At 45.6% G+C, this 24,059-nt stretch overlaps 2 protein-coding genes across 4 annotated transcripts in view; both read left to right on the plus strand.

Annotated features, from left to right (window-relative positions):
• Window positions 1-1,564: 1,564 nt before the first annotated feature.
• On the plus strand, window positions 1,565-8,236 carry prrg2 (proline rich Gla (G-carboxyglutamic acid) 2). 2 transcript variants are annotated; one of them, XM_080510795.1, is made up of 8 exons: window positions 1,565-1,670; window positions 2,330-2,517; window positions 2,598-2,697; window positions 4,349-4,521; window positions 4,745-4,778; window positions 5,385-5,517; window positions 6,006-6,149; window positions 8,005-8,236. In XM_080510795.1, exons 2-8 carry the CDS (start codon window positions 2,476-2,478, stop codon window positions 8,057-8,059), a joined length of 681 nt encoding a protein of 226 aa, XP_080366921.1. In that variant the 5' UTR covers window positions 1,565-1,670; window positions 2,330-2,475; the 3' UTR covers window positions 8,060-8,236. The 2 variants fall into 2 exon arrangements, with proteins under 2 accessions (XP_080366921.1, XP_080366922.1); XM_080510796.1 differs by having other exon boundaries at window positions 2,625-2,697.
• A 2,590-nt stretch (window positions 8,237-10,826) lies between these two features.
• The window catches only part of prr12b (proline rich 12b), a 28,797-nt gene continuing 15,564 nt past the window's right edge, over window positions 10,827-24,059 (plus strand). For both annotated transcript variants that reach the window (XM_080511025.1, XM_080511026.1), the window contains exons 1-5: window positions 10,827-10,961; window positions 16,748-16,905; window positions 17,507-17,668; window positions 17,778-22,342; window positions 23,621-23,827. In XM_080511025.1, the coding sequence (XP_080367151.1) occupies window positions 10,879-10,961; window positions 16,748-16,905; window positions 17,507-17,668; window positions 17,778-22,342; window positions 23,621-23,827 (5,175 nt within the window). In that variant the 5' untranslated portion in view covers window positions 10,827-10,878. The remainder of the gene's footprint in view (window positions 10,962-16,747; window positions 16,906-17,506; window positions 17,669-17,777; window positions 22,343-23,620; window positions 23,828-24,059) is intronic.

Consider the following 24,059-nt stretch of genomic DNA (forward strand, 5'->3'; position numbering starts at 1 on the left):
GTTTTTAGTTCTACAAGCAGCACCACTCTTTTCCACATAAACAAAAGCGACGACAGACATTTTGGGGGTTTTTCATTCGGATCATTGTATCACACAACGATCAGAATATTGGACTGTGTTCCAAGAACTGGGATTGTCGGGTGTGGAGGTGACGGAGCTGCTGACGGTGTCCGGATGCTTCCGTCATCGAGAGACTCCGACGTCGTCTTCATCACCTTCCTCTACCTCAGGCGCCAAGGGCGACGAACCGACAACCCGAGGAGTTCTGCTGCCGTGGATCAGAGGGAAGTCCTGCTTCAGCCTCTCTTTGCTCTTCCACCTCCCTTCTTTTGTTCTTCTCCCTCTCTTCTTACCCTCTCCTTCCTCTTCATCATCTCTTTCTTAATTCCTCCTCTCATCCTCCAGCTCTTCTTCCACCCTTCCTCCTCTCTCCCACACTCATTGTCTTCTCATCCTCTACTCTTCCCCCCTCTTCTTCCACTCTTCATCCTTCCATCGTCCCCTCTCCCACACTCTTCCTTTTCTCATCCTCTACTCTTCCTCTTCTCTCCCTTTATTCTTCCTCCTCACAGTCTCCTCTTTTTTCCAACTTTCCATCCTTCCTTTGCTCTTCCTCCCCTCTTCCTTTGTTTATCCACCTCACCTCCTTTGTTCTTCCCCCTAACTTTTTCCGCTCTTCCTACCCTCTTCTTGCTCCTCTCCTTCCTTTTAACCATCTCTTCTTTAATTCCTTCTCTCATCCTCTAACTCTCCTTCCACCCTTCCTCCTCTCTCCCACACTTTGTCATCTCATCCTGTACTCTTCCCCCTCTCTTCTTCCAGTCTTCCTCCTTCCATTGTCCACTCCCCCGACTCTCTCCCCCACTCTTTCTCTTCTCATCCTCTTCTCCCCTTTCACTCTTTTTCTAGCATCCTCCTTTTTTCAACTTTTCATCCTCCCTTCTTTTGTTCTTCCTCCTCTGATCTGCTACTCTTCCTCCTCACTTCTTCCACTCTTCCGACCCTCTTCTTCCTCCTCTCTCCTTCCTCTTCATCATGTCTTCCTTAGTTCTTTGTCTCATCCCCCTCCCTTCTTCCACTCCCCCTTTCATTGTCCACTCTTTACTCTCTCCCCGACACCCTTTGCTTTTCCTTTTCAAATCCTCTGCTCTTTCTGTTCTCTCCTTTCAATCTTCCTCGTCTCCTTTTTTCAACTTCTTTCCTTTGTTCTCCCTCCTCTCATCCTCTGTTCTCCCTCCTCTCTCTGGGACTCTGATCTTCAAGCTTCCTGATGAGAAGGCAACTTTGTTCCTCTGACTTGTGTTTCTCTTCCTGGACTGGATTTTGTCTTCAGCCTCAGTTCCTCTGAAGCTCTTCGAGCATCTGGAATCTTCTCCAGGCTGCAGCTCCTTCCTGCTGCTTCTCACCTTTCCCCCCTGAAACACTTTGTCCTCTGAACAGCAGCACTTCCTGTGGATCATCAGCCTGCGGGTGGAAGCTGTGGGAGTCAACAGTCTTGTCTGTTCACTGAACTGAACTAATGCTGGAATACTTTTCTCTCTGACTTGTCGTGACATGTTGTCAGGTTTGAGATCGAGTTTTCCACCTTTTGGAGTCAACGAACAAGCGTGTACGTGGACTGTGAGGGATCTTGAGTATCCAGGGAAAACTTGCAGTCCAGTCAGCCGCTCGTAGGTTTTTTTTTTTAATTTTTTACGTGCGCACATATTGCAACCTTTACGGTAAACGCACTGAGAAGACTCGAGCAGAAAGTCCATCTTTAAAAAAAAAATAAAAAGAAGCTTTTTTAAAATTAAATTTATTTTTATTAATACAACAGCTATTGGATAATGTACCAAAATTGCCCTTTAATACTCTTATTCAAATTTTGAAAACCGGAAGCTGGTCAACCTCGTAGCTGCGTTTCCTGGTGGAGTCTTCGCTGTGCAGTTACCGTAACTATCACAGCGTTGGCGCACGTAAAATGTCCAAGCCAAAAATGAGAGACGGTGGGCAGTGACAGATTTCAATTTAGTAAAAAAAAAAAAAACTTGTTTACGCTCATTGGAAACATGTCAACTTGGATTCAGGATCAAATTGGGTTACTCTCACTGGCTTTTCCACTACATCCCCTGGAATGATTACAAAAATAAAAAATAAAAAATTAAGCAACCTGACTTGTAGGTTGTTTTTTCCCCCCAATGATACTTTAATTTTAATGTGTTACTATCAACGGTTTATTTCAATTACCACAGAGCCAGACAAACAGAGCCGGTGCAGTCAGTCAGGTAACAGACTTTACGGAGAAGCACACAGACTGGTTTGGTTTGGTTTTGGTTCCTCCCTTCAGGTGGTATGCAGTCTGACAGGTTTCTGGCAGGAAAACAACACCTCCACACTCCTCAGCGGTTTCACGCAGCAGAAGGGAAGTTCCAGCCTTAAGTGAAACCAGGTCAATGTTTGAGGACCTCTGAGGGAGACGGTCATCTTGGACAGATGGCGCAGATCGCAGCCAGCTGGGCCAACAGTGTTGGACAGGTGAGTGTTGGACAGGTGAGAGTCCCTTGCTCTTCCAGGCCCGTAGGCAATTTTTTTTTTCTCCCCCCACTGCTGCTCAGACGCCTCTTCTTCGTTGCTGTCTGCAGCTGCTTGCCTCGGTGGCTCTGCTGTCCCTGCTGCAGGTTTCCCACTGCTCCATCATCTACAGACACGCTCCAGGTAAACCACACCTCTTCTCTCTCAGCCCTGCGGCCCTCCAACCAGGACGCTGCTGTCAAACTGACCACCTCACTGCCTCAGGGGATAGGAAACTGTCTGAAGGCAGCAGCAACTCGCAGCAACGTGCAACTGAAGCTCCATTCATTTCAAATAACCTCTCAAAGCATTCTAAATATCTCTATATATGAATTACAGTCAAATCAACATCTTCCCTCAAGCTTCATATGGCATTTTATATATTGGAAGTCATTTCTTTTTCAGCCTAGGATGTGAGATCTGTACAAAACTGATGAGTTTATGTGGTGTGAAAAAGAAGTTGAAGGCGTTCTCTGAGCAGCATTGAGATTCTATATGTTGGCGTCACTGATCACAGCGGGAAGACGCCCACAGCAGGAAGCAGGAGATCAATAATGCGATCACTTTGATGGCAATATCAATATGTTAGCGTGAGGTAGTGTTTTCATTTTGGCCAACAGCATGTCGCAAGTCACAGCCCTGGGTTTGACATTTGGTTTCTCTTATTGTTTCCATTATTCTTCATGGCTCCTTGTGTTTATGGCAGGTTGTTTATTAGATATTCAACTGAAGGTTTGTGTACTTGTAAGCTCTTTGCCCTCACGAGTAACACAATTCAGCGCACTAGTAAAATCACTAATAATAATAATAATAATAATAATAATAATACATTTCATTTGTATACAGTTTTTTTTTAAAAACACTCAAAGACTCTTTATATCATGATAAAATCATGTTACTATCAATGGTTTTTCCACTGCTTGTGCCACTTTCAGCCTGCTAGTACACAATCAAACCTTACTAGTAAACTACTGCACTAGTAACACTACTAGGCTCAACTAGTAGGCATGTGTCACTCACTGGTAATCCTCTGGTACCGACTCGTAGCGTTAAAATGCCCATAAGTAGAATGAGTAAGGCATTTTTGATCTCAGTAGTATTACTAGTAAATGCCACAGAGTCAACTAGTGCAGTATATATCATCTTGCAAGTACAACTAGTAAGGTTCACACTGTCCACTTCTAGTACAAGTAGATGTTGTGGGCTTTACTAGGCAAGGTCAGAAACACCTCACTGGTAGTACTAATTGACAGTTTGAGCCTACTAGTAGTAGTAGTAGTAGTGGTCGTGGGTGTCACTGTTGTCACTAGTCGTACCCGTGATGCAGAGAACATTTTCTACATTACTAATAGAAGTAGTAATGTAAAAAATAATCTTACTAATGCTACTACTACTAATGGGTTTTGGCTCTCAGTTGTACTGGGCATTCTTGCTCTTACTGTAGGATAAAATATGCCCTACTAGTACCAGAAATGTAAATTTTTAGCACTCACGAGTAGTAGTAGTAAGTCAAAAGTGTCAGGCGCAATGGAAAAAAAGCTGTTATTCTTAAGAAACAGTTGTTCTAACAGTGTCCTGAATTGTCCTACGGGTGATAAACTTTCTCTCCATGGACCTTAAGTTGGATATCAAGGATACGTCACCAATGCTCAAATGGCTTTCCAGATTAATGAAGAAATCTTGTATACTTTCTCATTTCAGTATTCTGTTTCACCACACTGCACATAAATCAGCTATTTGAAATAACTGCGATGTTCCAGTGATGTTGCGAGTGACAGTGAGCTTGGCCCTGCAGGAGCTCCTCTGCTGTTGGACCAGCCGTCGGCAGCGTCCTTCTTGTCCCGCTCGTTGCTCTACAACAGCTGGGACTTTGAGCTGGTGGTGCCCGACAGCCTGGAGAGGGAGTGCAACGAGGAGCAGTGCAGCTACGAGGAGGCCCGGGAGGTGTTCGAGGACGACGCTCAGACCGTAAGACGCCACGGATCAGTGTTCATTTTCAGTCGTACCCTCGATGCGGCTTAGTCAGTGGCCCTTTTGTGTATTAAGTGGCAGAAGTGAGTCAGTGTGGCGATCCAGCTGTTGTGTTTACTATTAAATGCACTATTTTTCTTACATTTCTAACGAGACTTCATTTATGTTTGGCGCGACGTCCCAAAATGTAACGACTTGTCCTTTGCCTCCTTTTTAACAGGAGATATTCTGGACAAGCTATGTCAACAGTCAAGGTAAATCATTTTTCTTAAAACAAATCTCGATTACTTTGGTGTGTAGTATTTAGTGTGTTCACACTGAAAATGAATAAGAATAGGTTTATTTAATGAAGTTGTCAGTTACAACTTTTATAGGGTTATTTAACACATCAAGCGCCAGTCTATTGATCTTGGCCGCCATCTTGGATGAGGACCTGCTTCTTCGCCACTACATTCACTTCCATTGAGGAGGAAGTTCTTTACATAGTTAAAACTATCACAACTTTTCAACTTGTCAACTTTAAAAAAAAAAAAAGAAAGAAAAGAAAACATGTTGTTGTGATCCAGGAAGATTTTGTACATTGAAAATGTGGCCTTTCATTTTCAGGTAGTAACGATACTGGCTGACATATGGCAGCATTGCAACACTCTTCAATGAAGTACATAAATAAAACTATGATTGTCACAAAAGAATAAAACTGAAAATATTTTTTGTGTGAAAGTATGCACGGTCTCTTAGATCACCACGGGTTTATAGTTCATTTTGCGTCGCCTCATTAAATCCTAAACAAACGGCTGTGATGGTCAACAGGCTGATTGAGGGTGTGATGCTGTTCGTTTGCTTTGTGTTTGCCTGCGCAGCGTCTGCACCCAGAGTGGACGTGTCTGGCCTGGTGGCCGGCATCCTGGCCATACTGGTGTGTGCCGTCATCGCCACCGTGCTGGGAATCTACTGCTACAAATCCAAGAACAAGGACGGACGGAGGGCCGGCCGGTGAGTCCTCGGACTGAAAACCTCCGTTAATCCTTCAATTTCAACCCAGCTAATCTCTTGCACTAATGACTTCTGCACGTCTGCTGGATTCTTTTCAACCTCTTTCTCTGCAACCATCTCTCAGTAAGAAGGTATTTGGAAACAAGACATGAAATGTCCAGTATCACTGAACAAATCCTGTGGCTCCACAGTAACAGTCTACAATGTATTCTCATTATTAAAGCCTGTGAAGTGGCACAGACTGTCTGCTCTGACCTGGATGGTATCGGTGTGATTAATGCTGACTCAGGAAGAAGCCGGTCTGGCACCACCTCCAGTTCTTCTGCTCCAGCAGAGCACATTATCATTGTCTGAGGCTCTGTTAACATTTTCTTATGTCATCAATCTCTCGGGATGTTTCTTCCACCTGCTGAGAGTTTCATCTTTTACAGTGAGCACAGTCATTGCACGCCTGACTTCACAGTTTTGTTGTCCTCCCTGCTGTGCAGCGCCCCGGTGAGGATGGCGGCGGACGGACATCCCGCTCCGGAAGCAGTGCCCCTGTCCGGGATCATCGCCCCTCCTCTCCCGAGCTACAACGAGGCTCTGACCCGCAGTGGGCAGCACGACGCGCCGCCGCCGCCATATTCAGGGTGAGCAGGGCCCGACAACATGAGCAATGCAGGAGTTAGAGCAGTACCCAATACATGTTTTCCTCCAGTCAAACCAAATGAGATGGAGAGTCGCTACAGAGGAGCTATAGAGTCACTACAGAGGAGTATAGAGTCATTACAGGAGCTATGGAGTCACTACAGAAGAGCTATAGAGTCACCACAGGAGCTATGGAGTCACTACAGAGGACCTATAGAGTCACTACAGAAGAGCTATAGAGTCACTACAGAGGGCCTATAGAGTCACTACAGAAGAGCTATAGAGTCACTCGAGAAGCTGTAGTAACTACAGAGGAGCTATAGAGTCACTACAGAGGGCCTATATAGTCACTACAGAAGAGTTATAGAGTCACTACAGAAGAGCTATAGAGTCACTACAGACGGCCTATAGAGTCACTACAGAAGAGCTATAGAGTCACTCGAGAAGCTGTAGTAACTACAGAGGAGCTATAGAGTCACTACAGGAGCTATAGAGTCACTACAGAGGGCCTATAGAGTCACTACAGGAGCTATAGAGTCACTACAGAGGGCCTATAGAGTCACTACAGGAGCTATAGAATCACTACAGAGGAGCTATAGAGTCACTACTGAAGAGCTATAGAGTCACTCCAGAAGCTGTAGTAACTACAGAGGAGCTGTAGAGTCACTATAGAAGAGCTATAGAGTCACTAGAGAAGCGATAGTAACTACAGAGGAGCTATAGAGTCACTACAGAGGAGCTATAGAGTCACTATAGAGGAGCTATAGAATCACTAGAGGAGCTATAGAATCATTTCAGAGACTAAAGAGTCACCAGAGGGGCTGTAGAGCCACAGGTTATAGCGGCAAGTTAAAGGCTTCTGGATAAAGCAGAGTGTCCTGCAGCTCCCCCTGTTGGGATGTAGAGGAACCACACATCTCGAACTCAATTCAATCAAACATTGTTTCAAATCAGTGTGTCCACCAAATACAGAGAAATTATATATTTTAATCTTAGTTACGTCAGTCTAGTTCAAATAATTTTAATTAATGTCAGTTTCTATTGTGTAGATGTCATTCTCGTTCAATGCTGGACGTGTCCATCGCTGACAGTGTCATACAGTATGTCCCTGTTATTTCAGAGTTTCATGTTTTAACTTTTCATCAGGCAACAAAACATGTTTGGTAACCTGAGCGTCACCTCAGGTTTCCTACCAAACCAATAAGATTAAGGGAACAGAGGACGACATAGTAGTACTAATAATTGATGTCATTTTGTCGTATTTATTAGGAGCAGCACAGTATTTGAACATATGACCTGTACACAGATAACCAGTGTAAACATACTCTCAATACAGTTAGTGAGTCATATTGAGTGTATTTCTTTCGTGAGAAACAGGCTGTATTGTAGAACAGTGGTACCTGATAGTCTTTTTATATTTAATGAAAGGCCAGTTGTTCTTCTACTTTCACAGCGAGTTGCTTGTATCAGGGGTCGTAAAGGTCCATCTTCATTGTGAATGAGGTTTAGAAACGCCTTCCAAACACATTACAGGGTATACGTCTTTTAATTGTGGCTTTATGACGATTTGGTCCTGTGGATTTGTTTTTTTCTTCTTCTCGTAGCCATTGTTTTGCAGACATTACATAATTACAAAGGTTCGCTTTGTGAAGACGACATGCGTTACGATTCTTAAGATACATCTGATAGGAGCAACCCTCCAGCAGCTGACCCTCCACCAGGCTGCAGTCACGTCTTTATGAAGCCTGGAGGTTTTTCCAAGAACAAAAAAAAAAAAAAAAATGGCTGGACTTTGATTACTCAGCTCCCTTGCATAAGAATCCCCCCCTCTTCAGTGCTTCCTGTGTCTGCCCACAGGGGGGCGCCCTCGGAGCCTGCAGATCCTGGGGACCATGCAGAAGATGGAGAATGAGGACGGATGGATGGAGGGATGGATGGATGGATGGATGGATGGATGGATGGAGGGGACACCTTCGGTGGCTCCAGTGAACTTTTACCTGTTTGTCATATTTATGAGTCCAGAATGGATGCACGTGTAGGATTTGGATAAATGTGCCTCTCCGCTACAGATGTGAGGTGCAGGGATGAAGTAGGTGCAGCTGGGTGGGGGTGGGTCGGGGAGGGGGGGGGGGGGGGGGGGGGGGGGGGGGAATTCTGTGTTTGTACTGTTGATAAAACTGTATGACTTTGACAAAAGAAAAGAAAAAATAAACCATCAGTGCCAATATTGGTTCTTTGAGGACATGTTTTATGTAATAAATTACGTAACGATTACACATGCTTCCAGTCATGTCTTCTTGTCACTTCTAAAGCCGGTCGGGGCAAGTCAGGAGACAGGGGGTGGTCGTAACATGTGTCCCTATTAATTCTTAAACAGCGACGTCTGCGGGAAGGACTGACTCGCTGCTCACCTGGTTGACAGGGGACGTGTGGCCGACTGCCACATTTTATCAGGATAAACCCGTTTATTGGCGAGAAAGAAATTACGAGACTTCATTTACATTCTGAATATTTAGATTTATTTGAAGCGAGAAGTTGCTGTTCACTTTTTCTGCTGGAAGCCACGTCTGTCCTCGTGACTCTGTGATGAAGGACTTTTAACAGGGATGTTTTATTACTCTGAAATTCACTCCGATTTTCATCTTGCTCGTAAAAAGACTAAACTGATTTTAAAATATTCAAGACAGACCGGAGTAGGTTTATTTGACCTGTGGTGTTTCCCATTAGTACTCTCCAGAGGGAAATTAATGGGGGGAAGAAAAAAAAATTCTTTAAAGCAAAAAAGTTTACATTTGCAGGTTATTATGGCCTCATCCAGCACACTCTGAGCTTCATGTGACTCAATTCGTTGTTGAATCTGTTGGACACCTCCCCTCAGGTTTTCATCGCCCCCTTTACTCTCCACATCTTTCAAACTCCTTCTCCTCATCACCCTGTTCTTCCCAGTCCTCAAGGACACTCCATCAAAGCACTGTGACCTCCCTCTGATGCACCATTGCCAAGTGCGGGACGTCCACCCATTAAGAATAAATAGAAATAACTGGGGTCCACCAACAGATCTCACTGCTGAAGTCATGAGACATTCTAGCTTTACAAATGTAGTAATGTGTGTGTGTGTGTGTGTGTGTGTGTGAGTGTAATTGGAGCAAGCCATGAAGTAACGACAGAAGGAGGCCTGATGGCTGATTGCATGTGTCCCTGACCTGGAGAAACTTCACCAGGGTGCATTATGGGAAGAGTGCCGGCCTGCAGTGGATGCTGCTTTGACGGGTAGCTTCTACCTCGGCACAGTCATAAAGCCAGGCACTGTTTCATGGATCCCTGAAGTCGCCTCTTTCACCGGGACATTACAGAGACCATCTTGAGGAACGTAATAAGATCTACATGGATGAAAGGTGAGGAGAATATGAGAGATATTAGGAATAAAATAAGACAGGTCAATAAAAAACCAGTATCTATCTATCTATCTATCTATCTATCTATCTATCTATCTATCTATCTATCTATCTATCTATCTATCTATCTATCTATCTATCTATCTATCTATCGAAATATATCAATGCTCGGTGAACGATAAGCTTAAAATGTTTGTAAAAACGGTTTAATATTAGAATCTATCTGTTCTCATCATTGTATAAACAACATATATGTGACAGTGTCCAATAGTTTTTTCATCTTCGTTCCTTCGTACAGTACGTTCGGTGTCACGGCAGAGTATTTCACTCTGGATCCAGCTGGCTTCATGTGTTGAATTGGAACATTTCACTCCTGGTGTTTGGGACCAAAAAAAAAAAAAAAAAGAGAGAGAGAGAGAGAAATGAATAATAAAAAGTGAATTTGTGACTAGTTAGTATGCGCTGGCGGAGGCAGAGGCGTCCTGGTGGTTTCCAGCCTCTGGATTCAGGAGGATGTCAGCACATCACTGCTCACATGCAGCAACTTGTGTGCTTTCAGTCTGCCTGCCTCAGGAACAGAGCTGCTCCTGCAGCACACTCATTTTCTATAGTCTCCCTCCATGCTCTCTCTCTCTCTCACACACACACACACACACACACACACACACACACACACACACACACACACACACACACACACACACACACACACACACACACACACACACACACACACACACACACACTGTATGCGTGTGAGAGACAGAGAGAGAGAGAGAGAGAGAGAGGGGAAAGGAAAGGATGAACGCCAGCCCAGTCATTCCTCTTAAAAATGGCGTCTTGTGAACAAAATGAGGGAAAATATGTACGTGTGTGAGTGTGTGGTGTGTGTGTGTGTGTGTGTGTGTGTGTGTGTGTGTGTGTGTGTGTGTGTGTGTGTGTGTGTGTGTGAAAGAGCAGCGGCTCTGCAGCTGGATGTGAGAGCCGCCGCTCGGTTCCTTCCAGCCGCCACAGCATCTGTCCTGCGGCCCGTCAGCTTAACACACAAGACAATAGACAGTGAAATATATGGAGGAGGAGGAGGAGGAGGAGGAGGAGGAGGAGGTGCTCCTGGCTGCTGTGACTCCCCCCTCCTCCTCCTCCTCCCTCCCTCCCTCCCTCCTCCCTCCCTCCCTCCCTCCACTCCCCCCTCCTCCCCATTCCTCCCAGTCTACAGGCTCGTCAAGCCAGAGAAATAAACAGAATCGAGCGGTGAGAAGAGAAGACATTCCTCCCTCCCCTCCCCCCCCTCCTCTCTCTCACTATCTGTCCATCTTCATCCAGCCCTTTTTCTTTCATGGAGAGGAATTATCACGCTGCAGGCTTCGGAGATCTGGGTGCCGGGACGGGATGGAGTTACGACAGATCAGCCAAAGCAAGGTAAGAGCGGCGGTGGCTGGAAAAGAAAATGTACCCCCCCCCCCCCCCCAAAAAAAAAAAAAAAGCATGGGGGGGGAAATAGGGTGTTTTCTCCAACAAAGCTGCGTGGCTCTGCAGCAGCGCTCTGCCCGCTGCACGGTGCTGCTGTCCGGGCTCAGCCGCTCAGGTACAGCCGTATTGTCAACCGGGGAGGAGGGAGGGAGGGTGGGAGGGGGGTGAAGGAGGGAGGGAGGGAGGGGGGGCTGTCTCTAACTAAAATGCATGGAATGCGATGGAAGGTTAATAGTGATAGGAGACGGAGGAGAGGGGGGAGGGGGGATTTTTAAATTTTTTATTTATTTATTTTATTTACAATAAAATAAGAATAAAATAGAAGGCTGCATGTGTTTCTCCTCCAGCACCACCGCATTGTCTCTCTCTCTCTCTCCCCCGGCTGCACCTTTTGTCTCCGGACTCTTGACAGCTCGCACAGGTTGATTGTTTTGTGGACTAATTGGGAGTCAGTAAATCAGAGGCTGCACGGGGAACAGCTGAACCACGTCCGCTCAAATTCCATAACACGCACAGAAAGCGAAAGAAAATGTGGAGAAAATAAGACAATAAAACGTGTGTGAATGAAGGAACAGGGCCACGGACATAGTGCAACAACAGATCTGTGTCATTGTGCAGAAATGTTGATCAACTTGTTACTGGAACGTCGCTTTATTAGTAAACACCACTTTACAATAATGTCACATGACTGGCGTCAGGGAATTAACCCTCCGCTAATTGAGCTCCTGTGTCCGAGGCGGTGAGCTGCTGCAGCCCCAGCCTCCTCTGGAGCCCCGGAGCCCCGGAGCCCGGCCAGGCTCCGGAACATCCCCCGGTAGTGTGACAGCGGCTCGCGGCGTGCAGCTGCAGCCGTGTCGGGAGCCTCTCAGCCGCGGTGAGGCTCCACTGTTTCCTCCCGGAACATCGCCGATGTGTGCGTGTGTGTGACAGCGGCTCACGGCGTGCAGCTACGGCCGGGTTTGGAGCCTCTTATCCCCAGCCAGGCTCCACCGTCTAACACCCCCCCTCCCCTCCCAGTGTGTGACAGCGGCACACGGCGTGCCGTGCAGCCGCGTACCCCCCGCTCTCCTCCCCGTGCGCCGCCGCGGCTAACGTTAGCACATGTTAGCACATCCGCCACGCCGCCTCGAGTCGAGCATTCAGAGCTCCACTCAGATGTAACTTCATGTTGTTCATATCTCTGTAGTTGGAAGTGTGTTGCTCCTTGTCATGCCGTTGTTGTTTTGTGTACAAAAAAAACCAACAAAACAAAACAACGAAGCCGCGCGGCCTCCACGCATGCTAACGTTAGCACGCTCCTGTTAGCTCCACGTTAGCGGTCGCCTTGACAACCACATCAGTCTCCCCGTCAGACTTGCGCGCGCTCCCGTGCCCCGACAGAGCGCCGCGCGTGCTCCCGACACGCACCATCACACACCCGTACGACAAACAACAGCGCGGCTTACACTTAAAACAGATTTTAATTTACACGAAGGAGGACACGGCGACAAGTTGTATGGACGGAACATTAATTTATATAATAATATCTCTATACAACTAATATCTATGTACTACAAATATCTCTATACTAGCAATAATATCTCTATACTAATAATAATATCTCTATTCTAATAATGATAATATCTCTATACTAATAATGATAATATCTCGCTACTCGTGATTCCCAGAGATTACTCGAGATGCTTTGTTCTGCCTAAAATGACCCTCCACAACAATTTAGTTCAGCTCTGATCCCACCAGTGAAGGATTTACCTAAAGAGGTGAACGTCATCACAGTGACACACACATACACACGCACACACACACACACACACACACACACACACACACACACACACACACACACACACACACACACACACACACACACACACACACACACACACACACACACACACACACACACACACACTCATTGTCATATGTATATTTTTTAGACTCCGAGGAAACGCATGCACGCACTATAATGGGAAACAAAAAACTGCTAAAACACTAAAATGACCAGGATTCCTAAAATGAAACAAAAAGCCTTAAAAAAAATTTGCTTGCAAAAAATAATACATAAAACTGCTTAATAAAGAGCCAAAGTGGTTAAAGAAGCTGAAATGTCAAAATCCTCTAACAAATGCTGAAAAAGAAGGATGAAACATGCTGAAATCAGGTGCAAAAACAGCTGTCTACATAAATCATCTTCATCCTAAATCATAACTGAAACTTCAGAAATGCAGCATAAGACAGTTTATGTTCCTACATGAAAACTATATGTGAAACTTTAAGAGGTGTATCAACCTCATTTTAAAAGTTGAATGTGTTTTATGGCTGCAAACCCCTGGAATAGAATATATATCAAAACACGACCAAATAAGCAACTTATATACAGTCATTCTTCAACATTAGATTAATAAAAACTATAAAACTTAGAACTTCTTTAAACGACACAATAAAATACCTCAGTACTTACATAGTGCCACTCCATGTATGAACAATAAATAGTACAATAAGGTCTACAAATATCGCTAAACGTACTGTCTCACGTGATTCAGAAAACCTCTTGAAGTTCAGTTGAGGTTTAAATTTGACGACATTCTGCCGACGTCGTCTTCATTGGCACTGAACTGGAATGCAGAATGCATTTCCTTCAGAAGATAACGGGATGGAGATCCTCAGGTAGACTGTGGAGTTTCAACCTGCTCCATTGATACTAGAAAGAAGAAACTGTTCTCCAAGCTCAACACCAAATTCTGAATGTAGCAGCAGAAATGGAGACTCGAGATCTTCTCATGGTTGTATTCATCACGTCGACATGCAGAATCAAAGTTAAGACGCTCACACGTGGCTGGAGGTTACCTGCTTGCTCACAGAGTCCCTTAACGAAGTGGCAATTAATGTTTGAAAAAGAAACAGAAACACAATAGAAAATATCTCAATTCATGTATATAAAAAAAAAAAGTTAAATCTTATCAAAATGCACAATACAACAGGGAACTCAACTGTTAACTTCATGTATTCATTATGCATGACTGCAGGCTGCACCTGTGCAAAGTTTTAATGAGCCCCCCTCACTGTTCCTGTACACCAGGCTGAAAATCATTGCATAACAGAGTGCCAGTCAACGTCATAACCTTTTTATTCATGTATGTAGGCTTGAATAAAAAGAAGACGTGTCAATCTAAAATAAAACAGGTGGATTCCAAATGCGCTTCAGTCTGTGCACAATCCATGAGCTTCATTGTTTTTTTTTTTTTTTTAAATACCGGCCTCTTAAAAACCTGGTTACTGTGACGACTTTACGAGCGCGGGTAAAGATGGATCCTCTCCGATCAATGATCGGCCGTCTCGCTCCGGAGCAATCTGTCCTTTCTTTCCTCACAAACTCCTCCGACTTGACTTGGCATGTGCGCGGCGTCTCGAGCGACAGCTTGTGGAATCACCAGGCGCCAGTGCAGGGCAAACTGTGGAGTGCGTAGCCGCAAGAAGACGACACTCCCGGCGCAGCGTGAGGCCGACGCTCAGCATGTGTTCTGTTGTACCGAGGAAGGCTCCGGTGTCTGCGCCGCTTCGGCCGAGTCAGGCTCGCTTGATGTGAAAACTCGTTCTGAGTTGAATGCAACGTGCCGCCTCGGCTCTCATCCTGGAGAGAAGAAAGCTTTAACATGAAACACAAAGACTCATCCTCACTGTAGTGGTGGAGTGGTGAGTCGCCTCGCCTCACACGGGGACGTTTGCACGGTGACGGGCTGCTCAATGGAAGGATGTAGAGACGTAACATGTGAAAGTGTCTGTGACTCATTCTAGTCTCATTTTGATGAATTATGCCTTTTTTCTAAGACAATGACAATTTACATAATTCTATTCTATTCTATTCTATTCTGTTCTATTCTATTCTATTCTATTCTATCATTCTTTCTGCATCATCAGGATTTTCAATAGTGGTCAGTTTAATTCATTTGAAGTCATACGCTCAGCTTGCACACTAATTCATGCAGACACAGGGAGAACATGCGAACTCCACAGTTCAAGACTTCAAATCTGATCTTTCAATCAACTTTGATCTTTCTCACCATGAGACTAATAATAAGAGTCCACAAAAGAAAATGGTCTCTCTCCCTTTATTACACTGTAACCGACATTAATTGTATTATTTCAGTTTTATTAATGCTGACTGTCTCCTATTGAATCCGACCTTCTTCTTCTGAAGCCATAAAATAGGATCGGTAGTGGTGAGACTGTTTCGGGCTTCTAATAGTTCGCAACCTTTTCTGACTTAATGGGTTCCTTCCACTTTCCACCAAATAAATGGAGAAGTGGATCCACTAAGCAGTTTTTGGCTGTTTTTCCTTTTCCACATTATCCAGGGACTTCTAGCTATTTTAATTTTAGCTGCTTTGGCTATTTCTCTCTTGAAGCCATTGAGAATAACAATAATAATACTAAAATCCTTTTAAACTATTTCCCCTATTTTTAAGCCATTTTTAACAAGGACAAATCATCAGGGAACCACTACGTAGTAGCTAAAGAGCCACATATCGCTCACATTTTTTTTCTCGCCCTGCAAACAGATGTCAACTGTCGAATGGATCGTTCTGCATTTAATGACGTCTCCCGATTCGACTTCTTTGTGATCCAAATCCAGCTCAGTAGGGTTTCTGCTCAACACCAGCAGCAGTTCTGTCTGTCAAAGCTGGAACTGATAATTACCTGAAAATGTGAATCTGGTTCACAGAGCCTTTAACTCTTATTAGTGCTTCATGTGACTACATGCATACTGTACATTTTTAAACTATCAAGTTAGTCAGGGAATCAAATAGGCTGCACAAGAAGAGAACTAAGAAGAATAAGTACCAAATGCTATTGTGATAATAATTAATTACTATGATCAATGCTGCAAACGTTATAAAAGCACTGTTATTGACCTTAAGTCCCATTTAAATCATGTATATTTTGTGTCCTCATAGCCAGTGTGCAACATTTGGAACATAGTTTAAAATTAGATCATCATTTCTTATTCTATTTAGGAATTTGATGAGATAACTAATTGCAATCATTAAAGATTGTTTTTTAAGCGTCTGCACAAACCTGTGAACAGCTACTGGGTAACAAATAAACTCTTCTTGAGATACGTAGCTGCATGAAATAATTGTAAAAGTACACTATCTTCTGTTGTTAGATTCATGTTTATGTTTTAATATTGTGATACATATTTAATAATGTTACAGCTGAATCATGCATCTATGAGCATTATCTCTGGTTTGGCGATGCAAAAAACGATTATGGTGCAAGTATTGATGAGAGAAAGAATCATGTTGTATAAAAATCTCAAACCCATTAAAACAATTATCGCTCATGAAAATATTCTTGTGGAAAACAGATTTGTCGTGATTGAGAGTCGCTTCTTTAGAAGGGTAATTTTGAGGCTGGTGACCTGTGGAGAGTGTATCATACTCTTCACTCAAGGCTGGATGGGACAGACTCCAGCAGCTGCAATAATTGTGAATAAACCGTGATAGAAGATGGGTGGCTGACTGGATCAAGTTCATACCAACAGGGGGTTCCATGTTTCAGTAAATGTGATCTTTCCGTTGCTTTCTCCATGTTGCTAATCTTACACAACAGAATGTGAATGTCTAATAATGTGCTTGTGGATTTTGAGAACATTTTGCTTTCCACAAGCCTTGAGCTGACATGTTTGATGAAGTGCTGCTGTTGGTATTAACGCAAAGCCATATGTTTCTTAGCCTCATGTATGGGAGCTCCAGGTCGTCCCATCCCGACTCAGAACTGCTCCACCGGCAAGCCTATGGCGCCTCTCACCCCCTCCAAGGCTATGCAACCAACCACCACCCAGGGAGCACGAGACAGGGTGGAGCCTGGGGTGCTGCTGGACGCACCCTTGGTAAGGAAGACAAAACTATTGAATTTGCGACTGGTGTTGTGTGCTGCTGCCATGGCATGACCAACAGAACATAAGTGAAAGGATAAAAAGAAACAAAAACAAAAATGCTATGATGCGCAGTCATTTTTCTTGTAACGTTGAATTTGAGATCTGTGGCCATTTTTTTTTTTTTTTCAAATCACTTGTGAAGAGCAGTTGTCTGGGAGAGAGTGGTAACTGTCTACAGAAAGTGTAATGAAATCTAATCAAATCGTTTTTTTTTGATTCACTGCAGTGGGAGACAAACCAGTCACAGACAATGAAACTGAATATGAATCAGATGGAAGACAGGATCAGTACCATACTTGACTCAGACATGAAAAGGAAAATGAATAAAGAAAGAGTTACTCCTCCCCGACAGAAAGACACTTGACTCAAACACTGTGCTTTAGAACACAATGGTTTACCTCGAGGAAATGTATATTATTGTCTGGCATTAAATGGATTGGACTACAAAGATAGCACCATTAAAAAAGATTTAAAGAAGAGATTAAAAGTTTTACTGAAACCATGATTTGATTATTAAACACTCTGTGATATCGTCTGGTCATCTGTTTTCCAGGACTGTCAGGATTGTTTGATGCCAGCCTCCACCATGCCAGCCCCTCCGGTCCTGACCCCTCAGTAATGAACCTGATTTCGGCCCTGGAGTCCCGGGGCCCACAGCCCTCACCCTCTGCATCCTCCCTTCTTTCTCAGTTCCGTACTCCCTCTTGGCAGACTGGTAAGTGTCAGCTTGTTTTGGAAATGTAATGCTTTAGAAGAAAAAAAAACGCAAAGTATAAATTATTTATCTTGGATTTACCAACACTGTTGTGTAATGTGTCCTGCAGCAATGCATACACCGGCCCCAGCGGAGCTCTTTATTACGGGAGCACTGCCTGGTTCCAGCTCCTTCCCCTCCTCCTCAGCCCTTTCTGCATACCAGCATCCTGGCTCCTTTTCTGGACGGTCTTTCACCCCATCCCTATCCCTGCAAGATGCACCCACATACAGCCCAACTTCCAATGGCTTACTATCCCCCCATGATTCCTTGCTGCACATCAAAACACCCTCCCAGTCCAGCCTTGGCTTTGATCGGTTGCTGTCTTCCCAGAGTGCCACCTACCGAGGCTCCCAGGATCCCACAGTCCCTCCACAATCCCAAGTCCCTTCCACATCCTCCAGTTGCCACCTACCCCCTCCTCAGTTTAATCTGTTGTCCTCACAGCTCCACAATCAGTCCTCTCAACTATATAATGCCTCCATGTTCTCTTCCACACCAGCCCTGGCATCTGCAGCACCCCCGCAGCCTCCTCCAGAGAGGGCGGTGTCCCGGCAAGACAGTGTGATCAAGCATTACCAACGGTCGTCTCCAGCCCAGCCTACAGCTTTACAGCAGTATTCCAGCTGTGGCGGGTCATCGGGGTACCAGCAGATCGTCAGCCACCATCGGCATGCTGGAATGTCCTGCAGTCCTCTTGGAGAAGAGAGCCCCTCATCTGACCCCAAACCCTCACCAAGAATGGAAACCCAGACATATCAGCCAATCATCCAGACTCCCTACACGCCATCCTCCTCCAGCTCATCAGCTGCTTCTTCTTCATCAGCCAGTAAGGGAGCCAAGAGTTCTAGCTCAACTAGTGGGTATGGCTCTTCAGGCTCTGCATCATCGTCTTCCCGTGCCCCCCATACTCCACCATCAGCCTCCTCCACCTCCTCTTCCTCATCATCCAGCTCCAAGCCAAGCACCAGCTCCTTGTCTGCCCCCTCTCGTCAACAGCCACCACCTCAGTCTGCACCACCAGGACCCCCTTTGCCATCGGTGTCATCGACACTTGTTCAACAGCCAGCAGCCAAACAATGTTTATCCACCTACGGCTCTCAACCTGTTGCCAAATCTACACCAGTCCTTCCAGACCACACCCCTCCACAGCAACATGCCCAGTCGTACTCTCCCAATCAGCCTCCATCAGCACACATGGCTCAACCATATGGTGGCTTCAGTTCACCTCATTCCCAGGATTTGAGCTCTGGAGCAGGGGGTACTGGGGTTAAAGCCTTTGCTGGTATTGGCTCGGGAGGACGTTCTTTCTCTGCAGACATAGTATTTGAGGACTCCAGTTTTGGCTCAGCTTCTCTTAGAAGACCAGTTAGTCCGTCCTTAGGATATGGGGCTGGATCAACAGGGAGTTCAGCCATATCAGGAGCACCTGCACTTAGCAGTGGAGTTGGATCTGTAGGATCAGGTAGTGGGGCTGCAGGCATAGGTAATGGAGGCAGCAGTTCTTACCACCTGTCTGAGTCTAATACATCACCCTCAGTCAATTCTGCTATCAGTCGCCCTGGATTGCATTCTCCGGCTGCTGCTCGTCCTACACAATCCCCTGGAGGATCAGGAGCCACAAAATATTTGCCTCCCATCCTATCTCCTCCTTTTATATCCTCACCACAAGGTTTCCCTGATACGCCACAAACTCAGAACCAGTCCTTCCGTCTAACACCACCCAAGACCAAAACAGAGACAAACATGCTCGGTGTTGAGCGATCCCAGGATGAGGATGACGATGAAGATGATGACTTCCTCATCCACCATTTGCTACATGACCAGAGCTCAACTCCTCATAGTGCCCAGCACCACTCACATCCTCAGCAACTACCCCAGTCCCTCTCTCAGTCCAGGGATGGGGAAGGCAAGGGTGTGAGTTATGACATTGACAAGATCTCAGACGAGCGCTACCATCTTCAAAGCGTAATCCGTACCAGTAACACCACCAGCAGTTCTGGTCCTGGAACATCAGTTAGTGACACAACCAACGACTTAAATAGACAGTTAGAGATATCCCAAAAGAAACAACAGATAAAGTCTGAGTTGATCATATCAAAGTCTCCAGTGTCAGGGGTGAGAGGAATTCCTGATTCCCTTTCTCACTCCCATACAACACACTCACACCAACAACAACACGAGTCCCTGGGTTCAGTGGTGCATTATGGCAGACGAGACCCGTACACACCGCTTCCACACTCCCAACATTCTCATCACGTCACACATGTATCCACGCACTCACAGCAACATTCCCAGCACTCTAGGCACATTCAGCATTCCCAACACTCGCAGCATAGCCATCCCAATTCCCACTCGCACACCCACCCTCACATGGATCTGAAGAAACCTTCAGATGGAAACGACTATTTGTGTAACACACCAGATGTGCAACAGGCTCGACAAAGTCAGGTCCCCCTCTCAATGATCAATACTTCACCAGACCCTCCCCAGCAAACCCACATGCTACAGTCTGTACTATCTCATACTACCCGCACCAAGATGGACCCCCAGCAAGCTCCTCCACAGCAACAACAACAACAACAACAACAACAACAGCCACAGCCACAGCAACAGCCACATCCATTGAGTCAGCAGGCCATAATGGGCTCAACAGGAGGAACAGGGCCTACTGGTGTGGAAACTCATCCACAGAACCAATCCTCACAGTTGCAGCTCCAGCTCCAGTCTCAGGGTATGGATAGCCACTACAGCCTTTCAGCCCAGCCAAGAGATCAAAGCCGAGCCAGTCAGAACTCAATGTCCCCTTTAGACATGATAGATCAATCTCTTTCAAGGACCAGCAGCAGAGACAATAGCGGCACCATGGACATTACTGGGGTTGGGGTAACAGGAGGAGAGGGAGGTAGTGGAGACAGGCATAGACAACAACACAGACTCACGCCTCACCACCATCCCCAACAAACAGCCTCAGATCTCCACGACTTCCTCACAGAACCAGATTTAGGCTTATCTACCCCCTCTCATCTGCTCCACCTCAACCAGCCCCAAGCCCACTCCCACCCCCATGGTCTCCACCAACAACAAGCACACGGTCATCATCATCTGTCACACATTCACTTAGGTCATCCACACTCCCACCGGATGGCAACAAGTATGGGGACACCCCAACAACACCAGCAACCCCAGTCCAGAGAGCCTGAAAGGCAACTGTCACATTCCCAGTTAGATCAGCTTAAACAGCACCAGTTTGACTCCGTGAGCCAGACAGATAAAGTTGGGCAAAGTCAAGCTCAGCAGCGGTTTGCACCATTAACATCCATCTGCTTTCCAGACTCCCTCTTGCACGATGAGGACCGCTCATTCTTTCCTGAAATGGACGACATGTTTTGTTCAACTGATTACAAGACTAGCTGTTCTGCAGATTCTGGGGCAGGACAGACCGCTCAAGAAAGTCTCACCCAGAGTCATGGGCAGACACAGGAGGGTATGGAGGCCTTAAAGACCGGAGGTGCAGGAGAAGGCTACGATATGGTTGGTCATCACACTGATCAAGGCTATGGGCAGTACTGCCACAGCCTTCCAGGAACAGGGAATGGAAGTCTACACCTAAACCTGGACTCTTTGAAGACTCATGAACTTCCCTCCACTGTGAATACTGACCAGCTTGGGCTTATTCAGTCCCAAACTCCCACCATGGGACTGAGTTCAGCAAATCAAGGGGATGGCTCAGTCAACAAGATGATGGCTGGTGTGGGAGTAGGTGGAAATTCCAACACAGCTGGGCTAACCTCACCTATCTTCTGTTCATCTCGCCCCAAAAAGCTGTTGAAGACCAGCTCGTTTCACTTGCTCAAACAGCGCCGTGAACCACAACCTCAGACAAAGAAAAACTATGCGCAGGAATATGAGTTTGAGGATGATGAAGATAAAGCTGACGGTCCAGCTGATATCCGCCTCAACAGTCGACGCCTTCCTGACTTGTTGCCTGATTTGGTGTCCAGCTGCAGGAAGGCTACTGGAGTGTCAGGGGTAGGTGGACTCAGTCCGCTGATGGGTGACTTAGACTTTTGTCACCCTTCCACCTACTCTTCACTTGGACAACCTCCACAACTTATTCCCCACGATGGCCCCAAAAAACGAGGCAGAAAACCTACCAAACCAAAACGTGAAGGTCCTCCTCGCCCGCGAGGGAGACCACGTATACGTCCTCTTCCGGAGCCTCCGTACTGTCGGGGCTTGATGGGATCAGCGGCTGGAGAAAGTAGGAGGGGCCGTGGGCGCGGTCGAGGGCGAGGCAGGAAGGAAGAAGTCCTGGTGGAAACGCACCGAGATCTGAACAAAGCACAAAGCCTTCCCTATCATCCTCCTCAGCAGCACCGGCCGCAACACTTCAGCCAGCAGCAGCATCTCCAACAGCATCCGCAGCAACATCACAGCCAGCAGGCGGAACTCCACCAAGCAGCACATCAGCAGCAGCAGCAGCAGCAGCAGCAGCAGCACCATCATCCGCACCTTCAGCAGCAACAGCAGGTGTCCTGCTCTCACCACCAAATGCACCATCAACATCTCCACAATCAGCAGCCACAGCTCCCATCCCAGGAACCCCAGCAGGAACCTGTCAGACCTATCAAGGTGAATAAAGGAGAGTCATTGGCAAGCAGTACTTAATCACAGTTACTACGAACTAGTAAAATATTGGGGTGAATCACAAGTTACTGAAAATAAAAAGAACAACTGATTTAGTTTTGGATGGTCCTCCTAAAGTAAAGTGGAGGTTCATGTAATGGTGGCAAGACAAGACCTCCAGCTAATGCTAAAGCCACAGTGAACAGCACGTAGAGAAACAGTTGCTTCATGACCGTTTTCAAACTACAGTAACTGCATTGTAAGTAAGTAAGTAAGTAAAATTTATTTATAAAGCGCTTTTCACAGATAAAATCACAAAGTGCTGTACAGGAGAAAAGGTAAAAACAACAATATAAAATGTATATACATGTGTAAAATTAAAGTGACACTAGTGAAAAACCCATCAACCAAAATCTCTTCTAAATAAACATGTTTTCAAGTCCGTTTTAAAAGAGATGACAGTCCGACAGGCGCAGAGACAGGGGCAGAGCGTTCCACAGTCTCGGGGCAACAGACTGAAAAGACGGGTCCCCTCGGGTCTTATAATGGGTCTTAGGGACGACAAGCAGGTTCTGGCCAGACGACCGAAGAGTACGGCCAGAGGAGTGCGGCTCCAAGAGGTCCAGGATACACCATTGCTATTTCTTATTTTAGTATTCAGTTCATGGTAAAAGTAATGCTGTTATATTTGGAAAGCAAACATTTATTCCTAGTCCTTTTATCAGTGTGTATTACTGCACATTCAAATGACAATAGCACTAATATGAACACACACTGAAGTTGTTTTCGTAGCCTTCTCCCCAAAGTACAGGTTTAAACGTTACTACCAGGTAAACATCTATTTCTTCATATTGTCCTACTAAAACCTTGTAATATTTCGAAAAAAAAATGTATGACGACAGTCATTAACACATCTGATTTCTAAAGACAAACTAAGTCTCGGGATTGTTTTATTGTCCAGCAAAACAATATTGTGACACTGTTTTGGAAAACAAGTTTGTAAAATATTTTTCATGAATTCCTCTTTGCTGAATCGTGCCATTGAGAAGTCAGATATTACCAGATAACACCAGAACTATTTGTAAAGTGTAGCATCTCCCCAGTGTTTCATTGTCTTTGGAAATCTGTTAAACTTGGCTTCTTTGTTGTTTGAGCGTTGTGATTTTAAAATATGAAGGTGATGTTACACCTGAAGATATTTAAATTCCACAGATTAGATCGTGGTCTACATGAAGGATTTTGTTGTGAGGCCTGCTAAATCTAGTTAATCCATCCCCGTCTTAGATCAAACTGCCGGTGCCCACGATGCCGTCATCAGAGTCCCTGCTGAGGACGGATTCTCTGTCCAGCAGCGAGCCCGTCCTGTCCGATGGATCGGTGGGCTCGGCCCCTTCCCTGGGCCTGAGTCCTGGACCCAGCGCCCCCATGGACATCAGCAGGAACGAGCTGAGCCAGACACAGGACGACATGATGAAGCAGAGAGCCGGAGAGGTAAACAACGCACATCAGAGGCTACATATGAGAAGAACACTTTACTCCTGATCGTTTAACACAGGCGAGACAAAACCATCTCAGCTCCCCCAGATGTCTTGGCTATGAGCATTTTTGCTGGTTAGTGCTGATTTTTAGCCATTGCAGAGTCATTCTTGCATATTTGGACCCTCTTGGGCCGTTTTTGGTCCTCAAGCCGCGTGTTTGACACATCAGATTTAACAGTAGGACG

Source organism: Blennius ocellaris (genome assembly GCF_963422515.1).
Source record: "Blennius ocellaris genome assembly, chromosome: 16".
NCBI classification, from domain to species: domain Eukaryota; kingdom Metazoa; phylum Chordata; class Actinopteri; order Blenniiformes; family Blenniidae; genus Blennius; species Blennius ocellaris.

Excerpts from the sequence above, each read along its gene's own strand:
- prrg2 (XM_080510795.1), top strand. The coding sequence starts at position 2,476 with ATGGCGCAGATCGCAGCCAGCTGGGCCAACAGTGTTGGACAG. Across the intron at positions 2,698-4,348 it reads CATCTACAGACACGCTCCAG|GAGCTCCTCTGCTGTTGGAC; the intron begins GTAAACCACACC and ends TTGGCCCTGCAG. Across the intron at positions 4,522-4,744 it reads TCGAGGACGACGCTCAGACC|GAGATATTCTGGACAAGCTA; the intron begins GTAAGACGCCAC and ends CCTTTTTAACAG.